At 40.7% G+C, this 22,898-nt stretch overlaps 2 protein-coding genes across 3 annotated transcripts in view; one reads left to right on the top strand and one right to left on the bottom strand.

Moving 5' to 3' along the window:
• Positions 1 to 22,898, bottom strand: part of gfra2b (GDNF family receptor alpha 2b) — a 180,881-nt gene that overhangs the window by 24,114 nt on the left and 133,869 nt on the right. For both annotated transcript variants that reach the window (XR_007451685.1, XM_049603832.1), the window contains exons 7-9: positions 19,394 to 19,534; positions 10,333 to 10,517; positions 998 to 1,045 (exon numbers count right to left, since the gene is read on the bottom strand). Coding sequence is in view for 1 of the 2 variants with exons in the window: in XM_049603832.1 (XP_049459789.1) it covers positions 998 to 1,045; positions 10,333 to 10,517; positions 19,394 to 19,534 (374 nt within the window). In the remaining variant the exon portion in view is untranslated. The remainder of the gene's footprint in view (positions 1 to 997; positions 1,046 to 10,332; positions 10,518 to 19,393; positions 19,535 to 22,898) is intronic.
• Positions 1 to 22,898, top strand: part of LOC125905703 (uncharacterized) — a 220,719-nt gene that overhangs the window by 167,381 nt on the left and 30,440 nt on the right. The gene's annotated exons all lie outside the window — the stretch shown is intronic.

The raw sequence follows: 22,898 nt of genomic DNA, 5'->3' as shown, positions 1-22,898 counted from the left end.
TACTTAAACTTATTTATTGCATTTTTATGGAACTTTTTATGACGTATAATTCTACGACATACTTTTTGCACTTTGTTCCACGTACTAATGAATGGTATATTTATTGCATTCTTTTTAACATACTATATTATAAATCTGTTATGGCAGTTTTTTCTCAAACTAATGTATGGCAACGTTATGGCACTTTTTTAATGTACTTATCTGTGGCCTTTTTATTACACTTTTTTCAACATACTATTCTATGAAATTTTTTTATAGCACATTTTTTTAAATATAGTATACTATGACATTTTTCTTGCATTTAAGTTGGCAAACTATACTATTAAATTTGTACAGCCTTTTTTCATGTAGTATATGATGACATCTTTTTGGCAATTTTTTTGCCATAATAAAGTATGATGGTTTCATGGCATTCTTTTTTAACGTTTAAATCTATGGCATTTTTATGGATTTTTTTTCCGACATATTATACTATGACATTTTTATGGCATTTTACACAATACACAAATCTATGACATTTTTATGGCACTTTTTATGACATATTAATTATGATGTTTTTATTGCATTATCTAAAGAAATACTAAACTATAACTTTTTTCAGGACATTTGTTATATACATATGTATACATATAGTAAACCTTGACATTTTTATGGCATTGTTATGGCAATTTTTTTTTTTTGACATACTATACTCTGACATTTTTATGTAATTATTTACGTCATACTAAATTATAAAAATGTTTGGGCAATTTTTTGGACATGCTATTCTTTTTTATTTTTATTTTTATTTTTACAACCTTCTATCTCCTGAGTTTTTTGTGGCATTTGTACGCCACCCAAAACAGACATGGAAGGATGTACAAATATATCTGTGTGTGTGTGTGTGTGTGTGTGTGTTACGTTATGGTATGCATGCCATTTTAAAAAACCTGTGACTTTTATCATCAGTTTTTAATAATGTCAAAGCCCACTGAGGTGTGTAATCAGAGTTCCTCACCTCCTCACACTCAAACTCATCGGAGGGGACACACTTCTGGCCTCCGTCCTGTAAAACAAACACTTAGCATCAGAAACACAGTCACTGTCCATGACTTTATATTCCCCATCATCTGTCCACTCACAGTCAGGGTCGTTAGGTCTGCTTCATGAAAAGGAATATTTTTGTGATTCCACATTATAATCCCAGAATGTGTTTCAGTCAGGAGCATTAAAGAATTATAGAGAGAAGTAGAAATAATAAGTGTGAAACTTTGAAGGTGGAGGGAAAAATTGATACAGCATAGTATTGCAATATTTTTGTGTGGCAATATGGTATCATCACACAGTGATAAGAATCGATTTTTTTTTATATGTAAAAGGTCAAACTGTAGTCTTCAAATATAACGATCCAACTTAAGCTCAAGCTAATACAGTATGAAAACAAACAAAGGCAGCAGCCCGCTCAATCACATTGTACGTTTCTGCAAATCAAAAATACGTCATAGATATCACTGCAATGTTTCTAAAGTGACGTAGTGTCTGAGCCGACTCTGTTGCCAGGAGGTGGAGAGCATGGTGGATGGCGTGACACCTAGGAGGAGTGTGCTTTTCAGACACCACACATCTGTGGTTTTTGCAACCTGTTGCTGTTTTTTCACCAAGAGAAGCAGGTTGTGTTTTTTTTACTGAGACATCACTGTGTTTCCTGCCGGCATAGTGCAATGAAATGCAGATATTCTAAGTCAAAACATGATCTTTGCCTGACCTGAACCAAGAGGTTTTGTGTCTAAATCCAACCACACATTAACCACAAACAGACAAACAAACAAAATAATAAAAGATACAAGAATCCTGTGGGCAGAAAAACTGAAGGAGAGAAGTCAACTACACCTCCTGAGGAGCATTTCAGTGATAAACAGCTGATCAGTGATAAACAGCTGATCAGTGAACTTCAAACCATGTGATAATTTTGTGTTCACACCAAATGCAACGCAAATGTTGGCGCTGCGTTACTCGCACTAGTTTGAACACTAGAATATTTTATCTTGACTTGCGTCTGATGTGCGAATAACCTGTTTCATACGTGTGTGAAATTGCTGAATTGATGAATGAACTTCCGTCAGTACGTCCTCGGCGTCATATGTCCCCGTGGGATCTCAATGCTGATTGGCTGTCACAGCGTGAATTGGTCGCTGAAGTTCAGATTTTTTAGCTCTTCTCATGAACAAGCATTTGACCTGAAATTGTGCAACTTGCTTAATTTGCACCGTATACGTCGCGTCATTTGTGTTGCGTACATTGTGTCCATCAAGCCACTCAGCGGGAATTCATGCGTCTTTACTTTGACGTTACCTGTGGTTCACCTGCGAATTGTTTTATTTGTGCCCAGGCTGAACACAACACTAACGGCAAGCTGAAGATGATAATGTAGAGAAAACAGAATTAATTACAGTGCGTCTTAAATCAGCCCTGACTCCCAGATCATTTTAAATGATTTCATAAATATGGCAGCGAAGCTCTGATCTCAGACATGAAGCTGAAATGATTCAAACATAAACCTGTGTGACGAACACGTGATCGAGGAGAGTCCTGCATATCTAAACATTGAGGGTGTCATTGAAAATGTGAATCCAGAAACAGGAAACCAGCAGCTCTTCAGGCGGGGCGATAAAACAATCTCCAAATGGGGGTTGCAATAAAATGTATGTCGAAGACGATGATGAACTATAATCATCATTACTGGACAGACTGAGACAGATCCAACCAGCGTGTCACGCAGCAGAAGTTAACAGACAGCTGTCACTCAGTCTCAGAGCTCGTGTTTCCCTCAAAAAGGACAAAACTGTGGATAAAAAAGGTCACACAATGTCTAGACTCACAAGTCAGTCTTTAGACGCTCTCTGTGTGTTTGTTTCCTTGGAAAAGGGGGAGCGCACATTTCTGAGAAGGAGTGTCCTTTTCAAAAGTGCAAGAGGCACTGCTTTGTTGCCGGTCGTTTTCGCCGGTGTGTTAAACACACTTTAGAAAGGAGTGTCCCCAGACTATCAGTGGTTTGGCCACTTGAAAGGTGACGACGCACAAAGACGGTGCAGTGCCAACCAGGACGGTAAACACAATACACCTGTTCCATCACCTGAAAAGCTGGCGTCCCAGCGACAACACTGAGAACATGAAAATCTGCCCAGTCTGCAGTGAGTCCACCAACAAGAGTTCAGTGGCCAAGCACGTCTGCTGCTGTGGGCGGGGCTAGATTGCCGGCACCAAAACACCAATCAGTAGTAGCCCGCATGAGAAGTGTTCAAACAGGAGCAGAGATATCAGACGCAGTGTCACTTTCTAACCAAACACATGACGCCCATGAGCCCCGTGGAGAAAGACGGGTTCAAGATATGAAGTGTGAAGCTGCAGGTACGGGCGCCCAGGCAGGAAACACTTTTGAAACTCGCAGCACTATCAGATTATAAATGATGTTAAATATCGATATGGATCAATACGGGGAAAAATTATCGTGATGATATTTTTTGTCATATCGCCCAGCCCTCGCAGCTCGTCACACAGGAAGTGGTCTGCTGTCACAGTTTCCTGTGATTGTCTCAGGGAAGGACGACAAACTGTTAAATGAGGCTTCACTGTCATTGAGATGCAGAGCAGTAGCGTCAGCGTAAACAAACACACACACACTCACACACACACACTCAGCATCATTTATCTCCGTCTCCCATCGGCCTCTCTGTCAGCGCTTCATTAGCATATCTCCTCCCGGTACCTGGGTGGGAGAGCCAATCAGATCTTATCGCTCCACTGGAAGGAAGAAAACTCTTTTCAGTGACGGTAAATAATGGCGAGCAGAGAGAGGAGCCATCATTATCATTTCCTCTCAAACACACGTGCACAAACATGCATCCATGTGCACAAGGCTGATACAGTGATCATTAATGTGTGCGGGTGAATCATTATCATATCATGGCGTGCTGACACTGAACGCCTCTGCAGGTCTGTTTCCTGTAAACTGTCTGCTCAGCAGAGCTCACAGAGAAATGATAGCTATATTCATGTGCTGCCATTCAAAAGACAGACTGACAGCGGCGTGCACGAGGGACGCCATGCTCGGCGACATCACTCTCACTCTTTTTATACCCTATCTGTCTTTATCTGCTTCACTGTCTGCTGTCGCTTTTCAGGTGTAACTTCAGCTCTGCTGCTGAGGGACCGCAGAGGATTCAGATTTATTGGAAATGAACACACTGACATCCCAGGTATTTACACGTGTTCCTTTAAAGTGCTGACAGACAGCGGCTCGCTTCACAGGTGGAGAACTCAGGCTGTGGGTTAAACAATGTACAGGAGCAGCTACTGTGTATAGAGGGTATGGTTTCCTATAACGAGTTATATTCACAACTGACACTGGCCGCATTTCCCAGATCCAGTTAAGAAGATCTTTCACTAAGAAGGAGTTGTAAGATGGAGCTGACCCACTCTTAACAGTCTTCTTAGCGACCAAACGCTCACAGATCCAGCCGCGTCAGGCACATTAATGTTACACTACACAAGGAGATGTTAAAACAGTGCACAGCGTATATATTTTGATCTATTTCATACTTCAGATTTATACTGTTGAGCATTAACTGGTGACAGAAAAGAACAAATTTCATTCTGCAGGGAAACGCGTGTCCTTACTGTGCATATTGAATCTTGAATCTATGTTTTATGAAGACCCTGTGTGTGCTCAGAGCTGTGGCACAAGTTACGCACCAAAATCTGAATCTGAAGAAAAATAATAATAAGAAAGATAAGAATGAGGAATAACAAGTGTGTTCCTGTATGTGCTGCGCATCAGGCACACAAATAAAATGAATCATCATGACGATCATTTATCATAATTTGTCCGCACATATCCCACATCTGCATGCACATATCAGATCGTTTACCACACCCAAAAATGCATCAGGGCGCAACAGAAACACATCCACCCTCCAAACCTGCGACATTCAGATATCAGGCAGCTGACAGGTGTAACTGAGCTCAGTTGGAACCTCATCAAGAGACGCTCCACCCGCTACTCTATATAAAGGGGTTGCCAGCTTATACCTGGCGTCTTGTCTGATTCTCAGTGTAGATTGATATAGTCCATAAATCTGTCAGTTTTGTCCTTCCGTGAACTGGTCACGTTAAGATGATTATTAGCAGAGACACAGCGCTGATGAATGCAAGTAGGTCCTTAAGTTCATTTGTCCTCTCGTCTTCCATATTTTTGTTTAAACATAATCATTTCCTCATGATTCTCTTACCAAGACTACTTCTCATTTAGTCATAGTCTTGTTTTCATCATGAAAATAATTCATTAACAAATATTTATTATTTATAAACACTCTTATCTTAGCGACCCTTTTTCGCTAAGATGTTCTTAACTGTGCTCTTAAGTCTTAAGATTGTTCTTAACTGGGAAACGCAGCCATTATGATTCCATCCCAATAATCAGCTGGGTTACACAGAGCCCTGGGGTTCTCTTATAAAACATTGTGTACGCACAAAAAGAGGCCTGAAAGAGGCGTACGCCACTTACCACGCAAAAGTTGTGTTCTATAGATCCTTTTAGGGCTGACATCACGATGACATCATGTTATCAGCTGGAGGTGCAGCTGCCTCTCTGAGAGGACGAGAGAAGAGGAATGGCTGCTGCAAGGCTGCATAGCTCTGGAGATTGGTGGTGTACCTGTGAATGCTGTGCCCCAGTGCCCACAGAAGAGGAATGCCTCTGTTGCAAGGAATGGGACCGGTTGCAGCCTTATTTTCAAGGTCTGGATGTGACCGAGGACGAGACACCTCCACCTGGAGTAGTATCCAGCTGGGCTTTATCTAGAGCTCGCCAGAGATATTTCGGCCACGCTTTGGAAAGCAGAGCTAGATGGTAAACAAACATGGCAGCACACCGGTAAGGTAAGACAACACTTATACATGTTGTTTTCTATATGTTCTCTGACATTTATCCTAACGATATGAGGCGGTCTTTGTGGGAAAAAAAAAAGCTTGTTTAGTGGACTAACTTTGCACTTGAAGGTTGCCCGTTCACTTACGTTTTAACAGGTCTGGCGCTACTATGCGCCCCGGCTGTATCTAGGCTAACGGCTAACATGATAACTATTATTTCTATGTCACTAGTCACTTGAAACAAATTTAGGACGATAAGAGACAGGTTGAAATAAACTGAAATTTCCCTTTAACATGAATCTGGATCTACCACTGTGACTGCAGGCTCTCCTCTGCAGCTTCAACCTGTGCAACGTCTCTCCACATCACGACGTGTAGAGGGAGAAATGGCAGGTAACAATACATGGTTCACATTATACACATTTATTATATGAGCTTTTTTAATGACAAAATTCTAGCTATTAGAGGCAAAATTCATGACCTCCTGTCCTCAGATAGTACCTATCTAACCTCAAACACAGCTGTAAAACCTAATATATATTTAGATTGCTTCTCCCCAATTTCTCTTCAAGAATTGACTGCAGTGATTTCTTCATCTAAATCATCAATGTGTCTCTTAGACCCCATCCCAACTAGGCTACTTAAGGAGGTCTTTCCTTTAGTTAACACTCATATATTAGATATGATCAATATATCCTTATTAACAGGCTATGTGCCACAGTCTTTTAAGGTAGCTGTAATTAAACCTCTACTAAAAAAGCCCACCCTGGATCCAGAGGTGTTAGCCAATTATAGACCAATATCTAATCTTCCCTTTATGTCAAAGATCCTTGAGAAAGTAGTCGCAGACCAGCTGTGTGATTTTCTCCATGATAATAATTTATTTGAGGAATTTCAGTCAGGATTTAGAGTGCATCATAGCACTGAGACAGCTCTAGTTAAAATTACAAATGACCTTCTGATTGCTTCAGACAAAGGACTCATCTCTGTACTTGTTTTATTAGATCTTAGTGCGGCGTTTGACACAACTGACCATCAAATTCTACTGCAGAGACTGATCACTTAATTGGCTTAAAAGGTTCAGCACTAAGCTGGTTTAAATCTTATTTATCTGATCGTTTTCAGTTTGTTCACGTTCATAATGAATCATCCTTATGTACTAAAGTTTGTTTTGGAGTTCCGCAAGGTTCTGTGCTCGGACCAATCCTATTTACTCTATATATGCTTCCTTTAGGTAACATCATTAGAAATCACTCTATAAATTTCCATTGTTATGCGGATGATACTCAGTTGTATTTATCAATGAAGCCAGAAGAAAGTAATCAATTAACTAAACTTCATAACTGCCTTAAAGACATAAAAACCTGGATGAGCACCAATTTCCTGATGTTAAATTCAGACAAAACTGAAGTTATTGTTCTTGGCCCCAAACAACTCAGAGACTCTTTATCTGATGACATAGTTTCTCTAGATGGCATTGCTCTGGCCTCTAGCACTACCGTAAGAAACCTCGGAGTAACATTTGATCAAGATTTGTCTTTTAATTCTCATTTAAAGCAAACCTCACGGACTGCATTTTTTCATCTGCGTAATATTGTGAAAATTAGGCCTATCCTGACCCGAAAAGATGCAGAAAAATTGGTCCACGCTTTTGTTACCTCTAGGCTGGATTACTGTAACTCTCTATTATCAGGTAGCTCTAGTAAGTCCTTAAAAACTCTCCAGCTAATTCAGAATGCAGCAGCACGTGTACTAACAGGAACTAAGAAACAAGATCATATTTCTCCTGTTTTAGCTTCTCTGCACTGGCTCCCTGTAAAATCCAGAATTGAATTTAAAATCCTACTGTTAACTTATAAAGCTCTAAATGGTCAAGCTCCGTCATATCTTAGAGAGCTCATAGTGCCATATTATCCCACCAGAACACTGCGCTCTGAGAACGCAGGGTTACTCGTGGTCCCTAAAGTCTCCAAAGTAGATCAGGAGCCAGAGCCTTCAGCTATCAGGCTCCTCTCCTGTGGAATCATCTTCCTGTTACGGTCCGGGAGGCAGACACCGTCTCCACATTTAAGACTAGACTTAAGACTTTCCTCTTTGATAAAGCTTATAGTTAGGGCTGGCTCAGGCTTGTCCTGTACCAGCCCCTAGTTAGGCTGACTTAGGCCTAGTCTGCCGGAGGACCCCCCTCTAATACACCGGGCACCGTCTCTCTCTCTCTCTCTCTCTCTCTCTCGTATCCTATTACTGCATCTTGCTAACTCGGCCATTCTGGATGTCACTAACTCGGCTTCTTCTCCGGAGCCTTTGTGCTCCACTGTCTCTCAGATTAACTCATATCACAGCGGTGCCTGGACAGCGTGACGTGTGGTTGTGCTGCTGCCGTGGTCCTGCCAGATGCCTCCTGCTGCTGCTGCCATCATTAGTCATTAGTCATACTTCTTCTGTTATTATACACATATGACTATTGTCACACATGTATACTGCCAGATATTAATACGTACTTTCAACATATTGTACCGCAGTAGCCAGAACTACAACTATAATATTATTACTTTCAATAATGTTGTTGTAAGCTACTGTCATTACCTGCATCTCTCTCTCTCTCTCTCTCTCTCTCTCTCTCTGTCTCATTGTGTCATACAGATTACTGTTAATTTGTTATGCTGATCTGTTCTGTACGACATCTATTGCACGTCTGTCCGTCCTGGAAGAGGGATCCCTCCTCAGTTGCTCTTCCTGAGGTTTCTACCGTTTTTTCCCCGTTAAAGGGTTTTTTGGGGAGTTTTTCCTGATCAGCTGTGAGGGTCATAAGGACAGAGGGATGTCGTATGCTGTAAAGCCCTGTGAGGCAAATTGTGATTTGTGATATTGGGCTTTATAAATAAAATTGATTGATTGATTGAATTGACATAATACACGTGGTTCACATGGTTCATGCAGGTGTTTAAAAAACAACAGGCTCATGAACACCGTCAAAAGTTGAAGCATACAGTCCAGTCTTAGTTTCACCTGCAGCAGCTCAGTCACGTCAGCTGAAAGGGAAACAGCCTGGCTGTATCTTTAGCGAGCCGCTGGCAGCAGAAACCACCCTGTGCTACACAGATGTCTGCAGGCTGCACATAAAGGGAAACACCGAGGACCCCAAGGCATGGCTGAGTTTAGGAGAGCATCGCAATGAGCAAACAGAAGATATGAGCTGTGGGAGGGGTCGAGGGAAACTGTGGCTCCAACTCATCTGAACTCTGAGTTCTGCACAAAGCTGGCGCTGACCTGACTGAACAGTGATGGAATAAAAATGGAAAACCACACTGTGTCAACTCCACTGTCAAAGTCATCAATAAATTCATCAATTAAAACTATGACCAGTGACGAGTCCTCAAAATGAAACGACAAAGACGTGATCTGTCCGAGCCCTATGTTTTATAATCTGACGCCTCTGATACAGACCAGCTCAGAACATCTGCGTTACCTTCAGAGAAAGAGCTTGGTTTGAATTAAAATGAGTTGGTTGTTAAGGTAAGGGGACCTTCGTCATCACGGTGACGACGAGGCTGTGTATAAATAAAATTGATTGATTGATACGTACAGATGTATCAGTGGCTGAGAGAAACGTACAACGCCAACAATTCATGTTGGGTTGAGTGGGCTGAATACTGTGTGTGAACTGTGCTCAGTAAGCTCTAGATAAACTCAGGATGAACTCTGTTGTCGTCGTGCTCCTTCATACAGTTTTTATATATTCTTCATCTCATATTTTATCATTGGAGGGTGTTACACATATCATCTCCTGGAGTAACTTAATCTCCACAACAAAGTGTGTCAGTGAGTTAGAAAAAAAGCAGTGAAACATCCACTCACTTTATATGTCGAGGTATTTTATAATTCATGCTTTAAATCTCTTACATAATGGATAGCAATTTATATTGGCCTTTAACCTCCAGCCTTACACCTCTTCCCTGTACATAATGGATGGGTTCCCACTTTCCCTGGATGCAGGATGCATGATGACGCTAATGTGTGTGAAGGTGAAGAAGAGCAAAGCACATAAATCTGTTCTGCTCAGACGTCCCCAGTCCGGTCTGGATGTGTTCCACTGCGTGCATTTATTTCTCTTCCTACAGTCGGTTGGACTCATCCTCACTTCCCCATAAATACGAGACAAAACTGCCGTGGTGTATTGATGTTCTGTCCCTCGGAAACAGAGAACAGTAACGGCACAGGCAGTGAAGTTTAGAAAAAACGGGTTTAAAGTTCTGGACAGGAGGCTGTGTGACAGACAGAGGGTTTATCTGAATATTTTACCCCAAAGAATAATCGCTGAAACTCAACATAAGACCTGCCTAAAGTGCAGATTCTGCAGTCTGAACCATCTGCAGGGAATGTGAGCTGAAAACTCATAAATACAGCCGACACAGGAGCACTCACCTGCAGGTTGGCACAGGTGGAGAACATACAAGCACTGTCCATGGGTTTGATTGCATTGCCGTGCAGAGAGGGAGCAGGTTTGGAGATGATTGGCGGCTGGGCAGGGGGTAAGAAGGTGGACGACGGCTCGGTGACAAGAAGAGTCCCTCCCTCTGAGCCGTAACCAAACGACTGGATGGCGTTCTCTGTGACGGGAGAGTCAGAGGGCAGACACAAAGAGGGAGAGCGGTTACCAATATTAGAGCCTCTTTACACTGCTATTATCCAAATTACACACTGACAGCTAAATTATTGTTTGCACACAGACTCATTTTACTTCCTGTCTTTATTTTTCCTGGGGGAGTAATCTGAATCAGTTTATTACACAGAAATATCTGTATTTGTATTCATGCACAAAGTTGGCAAATGATCTAATTTTCTGCCTCATTTTCTATCTTTGTTCTACTCCCATTCATAATTTTTTGATTGTGTTTGCTGGTCACAAAATAGCTTTTTTAATCATTTACCTCCATTAATCCAGAAAAGAAGAACTGAGTCTGAAAACCATGTAGCGTGGCCCAAATAGTCAAACTGAATGATGGAACTACGGTAAAAGTGTAAACACATGTTGGCGTTATATTTGGCCTTTCTGCATAGTTTCTCTTGCAAAACTGGAGGTTGTAGGTTTAATTCCAGATGAACAGATTCCCAGGAAATATAATAATTGGAAAATGGGAAAAACTAACATAAACTGATAGGAACTAAATATATGTCACACTCATGTAGCCTGAAAATTAACACCAAAACCTGCAGTTCCTCTAACGTCCACTTGAGGCTGGCTACAAGAGCGGGTCAGTCCCCACAGACCTCCATGTTAACATGTAGAAATAAACATGTTTACAGCCTGATACAAAAAAAAAGTTTATTCTTTTAAACAGTCTGCAGTTTCAAGATTAGAGTCACCAATTCAGTATCTGACCAAATGTCTCCCCTTCTGTTCCTGAGATATGACGTTAAAACATGATGATGTCACAGTCAAGCTGACCTTTGACCTTTTGACCTTCATTATTTTATCCTGTTAGACATTTGTGTCAAGTTTGGACAAAATTAGTGAATGAATTCTGGAGTTATGGCCAGAAACACGTTTAGTGGGATCACACTGACCTTCATGAGCCAAATTCCAATCAGTTTATTCATCAGTCCAAGTAGATGTTTGTGCCAAATTTTATTTCATTCTCTTTAGGTGTTATTGAGATATCACATCAACAAGAATGGGATGGATTGGAGATCACAGTGACCTTTGACTTTTGACCACCAATTTCTAATCAGTTCATTGTTGAAACTAAGTGGACGTTTGTGTCAAATTCCCTCAAGGTGTTACTGACATATCACATCAACAAGAATGGGAGCGATTGAAGGTCACATTGACCTATGACCATCAATATCTAATCCGTTCATTCTTCTGTCAAAGTGGACATTTGTGCCACATTTGTAGAAACCCATTAAGGAGAATGAAACGCACTGACCTTTGACCCTAGAATTCTAATCAGTTCACTGTTGAAGTCCAAGTGGACGATTGTGCCAAAGTCGAATAAAGTCCCTCAAGGTGTTCTTGAGATATCGCATTCACAAGAATTGGAAAAATTGAAAGTCACAGTGACCTTGACCTTTGACCATCAATATCTAATCCGTTCATTCTTAAGTCAAAGTGGACATTTGTGCCAAATATTGTGAAAACACAGTAAGGAGAATGAGTCAGATCCACAGTGACCTTTGACCACCGAATTCTCATCAGTTCACTGTTGAGATCAAGTGGATGTTTGTGCCAAATTTGAAGAAATTCTCTCAAGGTGTTCTTATGATACCACATTCACGAGAATGAAACGACTACGCAGGTTGATTTTAGTGCTGCTCATCGTGGACTATATTGCTGTCATTGTTCATTTTAGTCAAAGCATACAGTTTGAAAACGAGGCAAACGCGGCTCCAACTAGAAAACAATGTTTTGATGCATTGGATGTGCTGAATGTGCATATTAAGGCAGTACAGGAGGAGGTGCACATTAATAATCCTCCAGGACTGTAACATGCTCATGTTTAACCCAAACAATGTGTCATGTGACTGCAGTTGCTTCACATCCAGGTCGCAACACCTTCTCACCACAAACCAACCGCACCAGAGTTCCTTTGGAACCGGACTGAGACCACCTCTTCAAGAAGGTCTCAGTCCGGTTGATTTGCTGTGTTCACACCTGCACAAACGCACCGCACTGAGGGGGCAAACACACCTGAGTTTGATTGAACCGAACCAAACAGGGCAGGTGTGAGAGCAGTCCTCCTCAATCTGACACAGAGTTTGTGGTCATTTCATGTGTTTCTGTGAGATCAGGTTGCTCTGTTCATTCTCATTTTGATTAAGATTCTTTTGCCTTAAAAATTATTTATACAACCATATAATACACTCAGTGGTTTAGTTGGATACTCAGAGGTTTGTGCATATTTCTCTTTTAGGAAGTTAGTCGTGCTTGAAATACGACCAGTGAGTTTTGACTGTAGCTGAAGTTATACCTTAAAGCAAGTCAGTTTCCCAGGATTTGACAGAGAATGTTTCATTCTGGGGAAAAATATTCATCCCCAGGAGGTTGTGTATATAATCAGAGGAGTGCCAGAAGAACGTAAAACTTGTCTGAGGCATTTATGATAAAAAATAAGAAAGAAAAGCTCCTCTGCCTGTTGTACAGCCCCTAACTTCAGCCCATCATTTTCCCATCTATTGTTCAGTCCCTCAAACTGTCAGTTTTCAATATCACATCGCGAGGTCAACATGACATATGTACAACATCGACCTTCATCCTGCACTCCACAGCAAATCTGATGAAAACTCTTTGAGGCCTGAAAGGCACGCTGCTTTGGCTACAAGCAGTTCACAGCTCGTGTAACAGCATTATCTGTTCACATCTGAATAATGCACTCTGAAAATCCAATTTTGACCTGAAAATTGAAATTTCTTTGGAAATCTTTGTCGTTTTTTAAACAGTGTTATATTCAGGGGATCCACTGACCTCGGACACGTGCCAAAAATCTTTTTATCTTCTAATCTTTTAGAAGAAATGCAACAAACACACAGATGATGGTTCAATGTTTGGACGCCAAGAGGAGGAGTAAACACTTTGTGAAGGCTGACAAACATCAGCATAAAGAATACATAGGCCTACAGATACAGAGCATGTACGCACTGTCTAAGTCAGCTCCCATCTTTAATAAATACCTAGTTGGTGCTGGATGTCAGAAAGGTGTTCGACTCTAACATTGGACAGACGTTTCTTTTTGGTTGTAAATGAAAATCAATTGACAACAAAACCCAACATTGGCTCAACAAGAACCTCCATCAGTGGATAAATGTTGCATTGTGGTTGGAATTGAACACCAGATATTTGACAAAAATCCAAAGTTGGGTTGACATCAAGCATCCAATACTGGACAGATGTTAAATTCTGGGTGGAAATGAAAATCAAGTTGACGTCAAACCCCAAGATCGGCTCGACCTGAGCCTCCAGTGTTGGATAAATGTTGCATTGTGGTTGGAATTGAAAAGGGGATATTTGCCGAAATCCAAAGTTGGGTTGACATGAATCTTCCAACATTAGACAGACATTAAATTTTATTTGGAAATCAATGTCAATTCGATGCCAAAACCCGACGTTGGACAGACATCAACCTTCTAACACTGGCCAGATGTTTAATTTTAGGTAGAAATTAAAAATCAGGTTGACGTCAAAACCCAAGATCAGCTCAACATTCACCTCTAGTGTTGGATAAATGTTGCATTGTGACTGGAAGTTAACATCAGACATTCGCTAAAACCCATCGTTGGTTGACGTCAACCTTCCCACACAGATGCTGGATTTTAGTTGAAAATCAAAAGCAGATTATCCGTCACCCCACATTAGGATGTCAAAGTTGAACTTTGCTTAGTGTGGATTTTGTTGGTGCGACATCAACGTTTTAACAAAGCCACTTTTTTGTTGTAAATGAAAAATGAATATAGTGAGAAACCAGGATGATGTCACACCAAGGTTGGACAGATGTCAGGATGCAATGTCAGATGGACCCAAACTATTAATTTGAAGAAATAGAACAGAAAATTTAATCTTTAAAATCTCAACCACAGCACCGTGCTGGAACGGCAGCGTGGTCACCGAACGAAGAATTTCCAACACACTGAACAGAAATAAGTCATTAGAGAGCAGTGGGTTACTGTCTGTAGTATGATCCACTCTGACGTCTTTGATGAATGATTAATGAAAGCAGTCCACTCAACATGAGGTGAAGGCTGCGTCTCTGCCTCTGTGGGCCGACTGACATGTTAACACAAGTGAAGATTGTTCTTGAGAACTTGTTTTTCCAGGTACAGATATCTTTCTCTGTTTTGGTCTCCCGTCCACACGAAAACAGAATTTTAAAACTCCTGTCAGGCTGAAGAGATTCTGCTTTCAGTGTGACTTAAAGACAGAAAATAGAGTTTTTGGCTTGTGACAACATACAGTATCTTTATACAACAGATCATACAACAGTGAAGTCCAGGCTTTACTGAACAAATGTGTAATGGTGGAATGCAGTTTTGACTCATTAAAGCAGAAGTAATGTTGCTATACCAGCCACCAGCCAGTTTACAGTACGTCACTTCAGCGTTTCCTGTGATGAATATGTTAAATTTGTCAGCGAGGCTGTGGTTAATGTATGGTTATATTTAGGCACAAAAAACACTTGGTTATGGTTCAGAAAAGATCATGTTTAGGAGTTAAGACAACCACGTTTGGTGGCGCAAAAGTTGCTGGAAAAGCAGGGAGGGCATTTCCCACTGGGAAATGTTGCTAAGGGTTGGTAAAGACATCCAGGATCGGTGGCACAAATGCCACTGGGAAAGGCAGCAGGGGTCAGTAAAAACCACTCTGGACCATGGCTCAAGTGACAGAAACTAACTGTCATGTTTTTGGTTAAAACACCTACATTTGGTGGCACAAAAGTTGCTGAAAAAGCAGGGACAGCTAGGTGAAAAACACTAAGGATTGGTGGCTCAAATCAGCTTTGAAAAGCTGCAAAGGGTCTGTACGAACCCCACTGAGAGACCCTGTGAAGGGTCAGTAAAAACATTCAGGATCAGTGGCTCAAATGCTGCTGAGAAATGCCGCGAAGGGTCTGTAAAATCCCCGGTTGGAAACCCCACTGGGAAACGCCGCCAGCGGTCAGTTACAACATCTGGGACCACTTGCAAAACTGCTGCTGGGAAACTGAAACTATCATGTTTTGGGTTAAAACACCCACATTTGGTGGCATGAAAGTCATTGGAAAATCAGGGACAGGCTGGTGAAAAATACCTGGGATTGGTGGCTCCAATACCACTGGGAAACGCAGCAAAGGGTAAGTATAAACCACCTGAGACTGTGACTGAAGTAATGCAGGGAAACTGAAGCTATCTATCATGTTTTGGGTTGAAACATCAACATTTGGTGGCACAAAAGTCGCTGGAAAAGCAGGGACAGGTTGGTGAAAAATACCCAGGATTAGTAGCTAAGATGCAGCTGAGAAATGCCACAAAGGATCTGTAAAAACCCCAGCAGGGAACGCCACTGGGAAACCCTGCAAAGAGTTGGGAAAATCACCCAGGATCGGTGGCTCAAATGATGCTGGGAAACTAAAACTATCATGTTTTGGGTTTAAACACTGATGTTTGGTGGAACAGAAGTCACACTAAAAGCAGGGATGGGTTGGTGAAGAACACCCGGGATTGGTGGCTCAAACACTGCTGGAAAAACTAAACTTATTACAGGGAGAGTGTGTTGGAAGAAATGGAACTTTGCAGATATTGGCATTTGTTTTTGGGATAACAGCCAATCAGAAAAATAGGCTTTGGGTCCAATGGGACATTTTTTTGACAGTTTTGGGCTGTTGGAGCAATGGCCTGGCACCCATGTCACGCTGTATGGTGCACAGGTTACAGTGCACAGTGTTCGCACTAATTCAACAAAGTGGACTCTGAGGTCGCGGCTTCATGGACCCAGGCCTGGATCCCTGATGTGAAACCCTCCTCAGTGGTCTGGTCTTGACTCGGTCTTGTTTTAGATTGTCTTGACTACAAAACTGGACAACAGTGATTTATTGTAATCATGACAACTAAAGTTATTTTAACCAAACATCAATCTTTTCCTGAACCATGTAGTTTTGTTCCCAAGCGTAATGTTCACTGGTATAAAACCAAAGAAAAGGCCCAGTGTACAACATCTCTGAGCCCGCCCACAGCTGATCAGATTCAATCTTCAGACCCTCTGTGATCTGTATGATTAGATTCCAACAATGTTTAATGCAGGATAAAATAAAGCTCTGATTATAAAGTATACTGACATGGTTTTGCTTTGCTGCCCTTCACATTTGGCACGTGGACATGCATGTATATGTTCACATCGGGGGGGAGGAGGAGAAGGTGCAGAGGTGATATTGTAGTTGGGTTAGTGTTATTTAAAGAAGGTGTCTTGGGATCTTCAACACGTCATCTCACACTTCTCTAGTCTTCCTCCTCCGCCTAACCTTTCTCCTCAATTATCTGCCTCGCCCACACTTTCTTTTTTTCCCCACTTATACATACGGTGCCTTACACCTCACACACTTCACACACTTTATGTTACTGTGATCGTGAGGACTTCCCTGTCCATTTAATTCACTCCACACTCTGACACCTGCTCCACAAGAACCTCCAACTCGAGCTGAAACTGCAGACAATTAATTCGCAATTATTTTGATTATCAGTTTGAGTCTCTCTCACATAAGAATTTATATCAGCTCTTTAAATGGCTGATCGATGTTCAGCTACCATCAACAAGACTCAACTCTATCTGGTGTTTTTTCACATTGAAATAAACCTATAAATATATATATATATATATATATATATATATATATATATTTTTTTTTTTTTTTCTATAAATATATAAAAACCTACCACCTATAAATCAAAGGCTAAAAGACTTTGTGACACCTGACATGACTCTGTTATTTTACTGATGAATGGTTAAGATTTGTCATTTAACACTAATAAAACAAGCTTCACTGACTGTGCTCTTTCATTTGCGCAATACTGCAAAAATCAGTCATATCCTGTCTCAAAAAGATTGTTCCATGCATTTGTTACCTCCAGGCTGGATTACTGTAATTTCTTCTCTCCAGCTGATCCACATGTACTGACGAGAACTAAGAAAGAAGATCATATTTCTCCTGTTTTAGCTTCTCTGCACTGGCTCCCTGTAGCATCATTCTATTCACTTACAAAGCTCTCAATGGTCAGACTCCGTCATACATCCGAGCAGTGGTTCCCAACCGATCCAGCCGCGGGGTCCATTTTCCTCCTTAGTCATCAGTTCGAGGTCCCACATGGTAATACATTTAGCATCATACGTGGATTCGGCCATGTCATGGAACTAGTTTAATGTCTCTCTCAAGTAGCTGTCTGTTAGTCACTCACTCAACAGCAGGAAACGGCACTAAATAAAAGCTCTGTGCTGTAAATTCACTGTACTTAAAAATGAAGTGCATTTATTTACAAACTTGACACGTTTGTGAGTCACTTGTTGTACATTCATTTATTCCATTAATTAGGGCTGGCTCTTACAGTTAGAGCTGATACTTATAGTTAGGACCAGCTCTCATAGTTAGGGCTGGCTCTTACAGTTAGGGCTGATACCTATAGTTGGGATCGGCTCTCATAGTAAGGACTGGCTCTTATGGTTAGGACTGGCTCTTATAGGTACGGCTGGCTCTTATGGTTAGGGATGATACTTATAGTTAGGACCGGCTCTTACAGTTAGGACTGGCTCTTACAGTTAGGACTGATACTTATAGGTAGGAGTGGCTCTTACAGTTAGAGCTGGCTCTGTTTTTTTATGTATCATTTTGTCATGTGTATCACTGTACATTTATCGTGTTGATCTGTTCTGTACGACATCTATTGCATGTCTGTCCGTCCCGGAAGAGGGATCCCTCCTCAGTTGCTCTTCCTGAGGTCAAAGGTTTATCAATCAATCAATCAATCAATCAATCAATCAATTAATTTTATTTATAAAGCCCAATATCACAAATCACAATTTGCCTCACAGGGCTTTACAGCATACGACATCCCTCTGTCCTTATGACCCTCACAGCTGATCAGGAAAAACTCCCCAAAAAACCCTTTAACGGGGAAAAAAATGGTAGAAACCTCAGGAAGAGCAACTGAGGAGGGATCCCTCTTCCAGGACGGACAGACGTGCAATAGATGAACAGATGTTTATTTGGGGAGTTTTTCTTTATCTGCTGTCAGGGTGAGAGGACAGAGGGATGTTGTGTGCTGTAAAGCCCTGTGGCAAACTGTGATTTGTGGTACTGCGCTTTATAAACAAAATGTCTAAATGGACATTACACTGAAGAAAAACAGGCTAACACAGAGGAAGTTTTGAGTTTAACTGGGGAGCAGGGAAATTAGAAACTCTCATATCTGAGAATTCACAGTAATGATACGTTTTTTTGTCCCCAAAGAGCGATTGAATGCACAGCAGCAATAAAACAGAAAATCACGAAGCATATCATAAACATATCATATAAATACAACATAGGGAAAAAACTAGGAGGACAGGAGTCAAAAATATTCTAAAAAATTATTAAAAATAAATAAGGTAAGTTTTGCAGTCTTGAGATATTCGGACTTGGTGTTCTGTGTGCCTCTCCTCACAGAGTTATGTTTGGAGACAACAGATGGTATGAAAGAGCTTTTGTATTTGTTATTTTTGGCTAACAAGAACCAGCAGGTCCAGTTAGATCTGAATCTGTGTGTGTGTGTGTGTGTGTGTGTGTGTGTGTGTGTGTGTGTTGGGGGGGGGTGGGTGGGTGCTGCAGTCATAAATTCAGCCCTGACCTAAGCCGTTACTCTCCCATCAAACCGCAGAAGTGCTCTTGACTGGACTGTGGAGGATTTTATTCTTGTTTTTAATCGGCTTGGTTTTGTGTCTAAATTTGGCCTTTGTACGTGTAGAAGATAACACAAAGTGAGGACTCACTGAGGCAGGTGTTGTGTGTGAAGTCCCGGTGGAAAGCGTCACACTCGCGCTCCTGATTGCCGGTGCCCCTGCAGGTACACCACAGGCTCATGGTGATGTTGGATGGACTGCTGTCGCTGTAGTTCGGCGTTACATCAGAGCCTGAGATAGAAAGAGAGGAAGGGGGAGGGAGGGGGAGTTCATGTTGGGGAGGAATAAGAATTAGGATGCAGATTAGCCGGGAAGAAAGCTAAAGAGGATTTTTGCAAATTGAGAATTGAATCAGTGGATGATTTCCAGAGAGGAAGTGAGTCACCTGCAGTGTGTTCCTGTAACAAAGACACACCACTGACAGAATAACAGCCCCTACTGTAAACTCTCTAATAAAAGATGGTCTTCAAATAAGGGCAGAGGAAAGCGGACGGTACCTGATATAGACTGATTGAAGGTTGTTAGAATTATCTGCACTATCAATCAACACAGGAACACAAGAGTGTCTTTTTTAAAACAACTCTTTTTTTCTGACTAAAATATCCATCATACTGATAAAAGAGGGAACATTAGAGTTTAGAGCTCTAATATAAGTTTCAAATTTCTCTCCACTGTGGAGGTTAATAAATAAGAGTTTACAGGAGCATCCCACTAAACATGTCGCTTTCCTTTTACAGAACAACAATTTTGTCATGATAACCACATGATTTTTCCGGAGCCTTTGTGCTCCACTGTCTCTCAGATTAACTCATATCACAGCGGTGCCTGGACAGCGTGACGTGTGTGGTTGTGCTGCTGCCGTGGTCCTGCCAGATGCCTCCTGCTGCTGCTGCTGCCATCATTAGTCATTAGTCATACTTCTACTGTTATTATACACATATGACTATTGTCACACATGTATACTGCCAGATATTAATACATACTTTCAACATATTGTACCACAGTAGCCAGAACTATAACTATAATATTATTACTTTCAATAATGTTGTTATAAGCTACTGTCATTACCTGCATCTCTCTCTCTCTCTCTCTCTCTCTCTCTCTCTCTCTCTCTCTCTGTCTCCCTGTGTCATGTGGATTACTGTTAATTTATCATGTTGATCTGTTCTGTACGACATCTATTGCACGTCTGTCCGTCCTGGAAGAGGGATCCCTCCTCAGTTGCTCTTCCTGAGGTTTCTACCATTTTTTCCCCGTTAAAGGGTTTTTTGGGGAGTTTTTCCTGATCAGCTGTGAGGGTCATAAGGACAGAGGGATGTCGTATGCTGTAAAGCCCTGTGAGGCAAATTGTGATTTGTGATATTGGGCTGTATAAATAAAATTGATTGATTGATTGATGATTTCTTGAGTTAACGTGTTTTCTGAGGTCACAGTGAGCTTCACCTTTGACCACTAAATTCTAATCAGTTCAACAGACATTTGTGCCAAATTTAAAGAACCTCCCTAAAGGTGTTCTTGAGATATCCCAGTTTCAACAATGAGATGGAGGTAAGGTCACAGTGACTTAGACCTTTGACCATCAAATTCTAATTAGTTCATTCTTGACTCAAAGTAGAAGTTTGTGCGAAATTTGAAGCAATTCCTTCAAGGTGTTCTTGAGATATCACAGATATGAGAATAAGACAAAGGGAAGGTCACAGTGACCTTGGCCTTTAGCCACCAAATTCTAATAACTTTATTGTTTAGTCCAACTAGACATTTGTGCCAAATTTGAAGAACTTCCTCAATGGCATTCTTGAGATATCACAGTCACAAGAATGAAACAGAAAAGATCATAGTGACCCTGACCTTTGACTAACAAATTACAAACGTTAATCCTTCTCTCACAGTGGACATTTGTGGTCAGGGTACCTTCAGGCAGTTCGTTTTTTCGTTTTAAACCAAAAACTAAAAAACGGATATACCGTGGTTTTCCCGTTTTTTCCTTTTTGGTTTAAAATGAAAAAACGAGAAAGTGGAGCCGTTTTTCTGTTTTTGTTGTCAGAATCAAAAAACGAAAAACGACAAAACCAAATTCAAATAACAGCCCGATTTTGGTTTTTTGCAGATTCATTTTTTCATTTATTGTTTTGGACAAAAAGTTGAAAGGCAGTGACATCAGAGGCGGAAGTAACTTCAAAATAAAAGACAGGAAGATATGATTGCCTATAAAACTTAGAAATATCCTATAAAACTTTCCCATGTATCTTTTATTTCCGCTTACACCTGATGTTTTGCGCATTTTGAAAAGCTGCCTGCCATTGCTGTGAGGAACTTTTTATTCATAAAAATAGAAATAAAATGTTATGATCGCAAATTTTATGGCTACAGTAAAACTTGTTGTTCAACCATAATGTTGTTTAATTATATTTTTTTTTAATATACTTTATTAATCCCCGAGGGGAAATTCAATTTTTCACTCTGTTGTCAATTACACACAGGTCCGAACACACACATGCATAAACTGGACCTATACATGCACATTATTCCCATGAAGGACGTATAGGGATTCCCTCAAAGGTTGTTTTAATATTCATTCGCTGAATTGTTTGCAATAAAGTAATCGAGGATATAATAAATTATTGTGTGCCACGTTGTTACTGTTAACACAGGTTTTCTCCATAACGCATCGTTGTGTCAGTGAAGTGTCAAGCTGATGTTTGTCCTTTTTACCAGCAGATGGCGGCAGGCCTATGGATTTATTTGCTGTCAGTGAAAGCCTGGTTTTCTCTTAGTTTCTGTTGGATTATACAGACCTGCAATTCTTCAGGTTATTGATACGGACAATTCAAATTATATGCAGCATATATTTACTTGTATTCTTTTATATTGTTGTATCACATAGGCCTATGTATTGTTGGCAGAGATGGGCAGCATTTTAATTACATGTATTTAAAATGTTTTATCACCTACTATGACAATAGAAATGTCATACAAAAATACATCCTGTGCCTTTTTTCAAAATCTGATTAATCAAATAAAATAATCAATGATTAATACATTATTTTTTTAAAAATATATAAGTTAGTGGCAGCCCTAACTGTATGCAACACATCTGATTCATATTATTTTAACCTGTTAGTGTTTCTTGCAATGTCCCTCACAAATAAACTAATAAATACATGAATACAAACACCTTAGCTACTGCTGAACATTAGAATGTGATGAGGAACCTTTAATGTTCATATGAAGGCAAGTGAAGGAGCTGCTATGTTACGTTCTAATAACCTTTCCTATTTTAATTTAAACGTTTTTATGTCAACCTCCCAGTGAGGTGCAGTTTCCTCATCGCTGCCCTTTGCATTGAGGCCCTCCAGACTGGACCCCTATAGACCGCTTCGTCCGTCGACCGCCAGTAAAACAACAAAGAAGCTGCCAAAAAAACAACTGACCTGACAATGCAAACTTTTTTGAAAAAAAAAAAAAAAAAATCGATTCACATGAAAATCGCGATTCTTTTCTTTGACGTTTCCGAATCGATTAATTAATCCAAAGAATCGATTTTTAATTTTTTTTTTTTTCAAAAAAGCACTAGGATCGGGCAGCGTTTGAATTT

Source organism: Epinephelus fuscoguttatus, linkage group LG18, assembly GCF_011397635.1.
Source record: "Epinephelus fuscoguttatus linkage group LG18, E.fuscoguttatus.final_Chr_v1".
NCBI classification, from domain to species: domain Eukaryota; kingdom Metazoa; phylum Chordata; class Actinopteri; order Perciformes; family Serranidae; genus Epinephelus; species Epinephelus fuscoguttatus.
The sequence above is the reverse complement of the archived record's forward strand: the minus strand, read 5'-3'. Positions and strand labels throughout refer to the sequence as shown.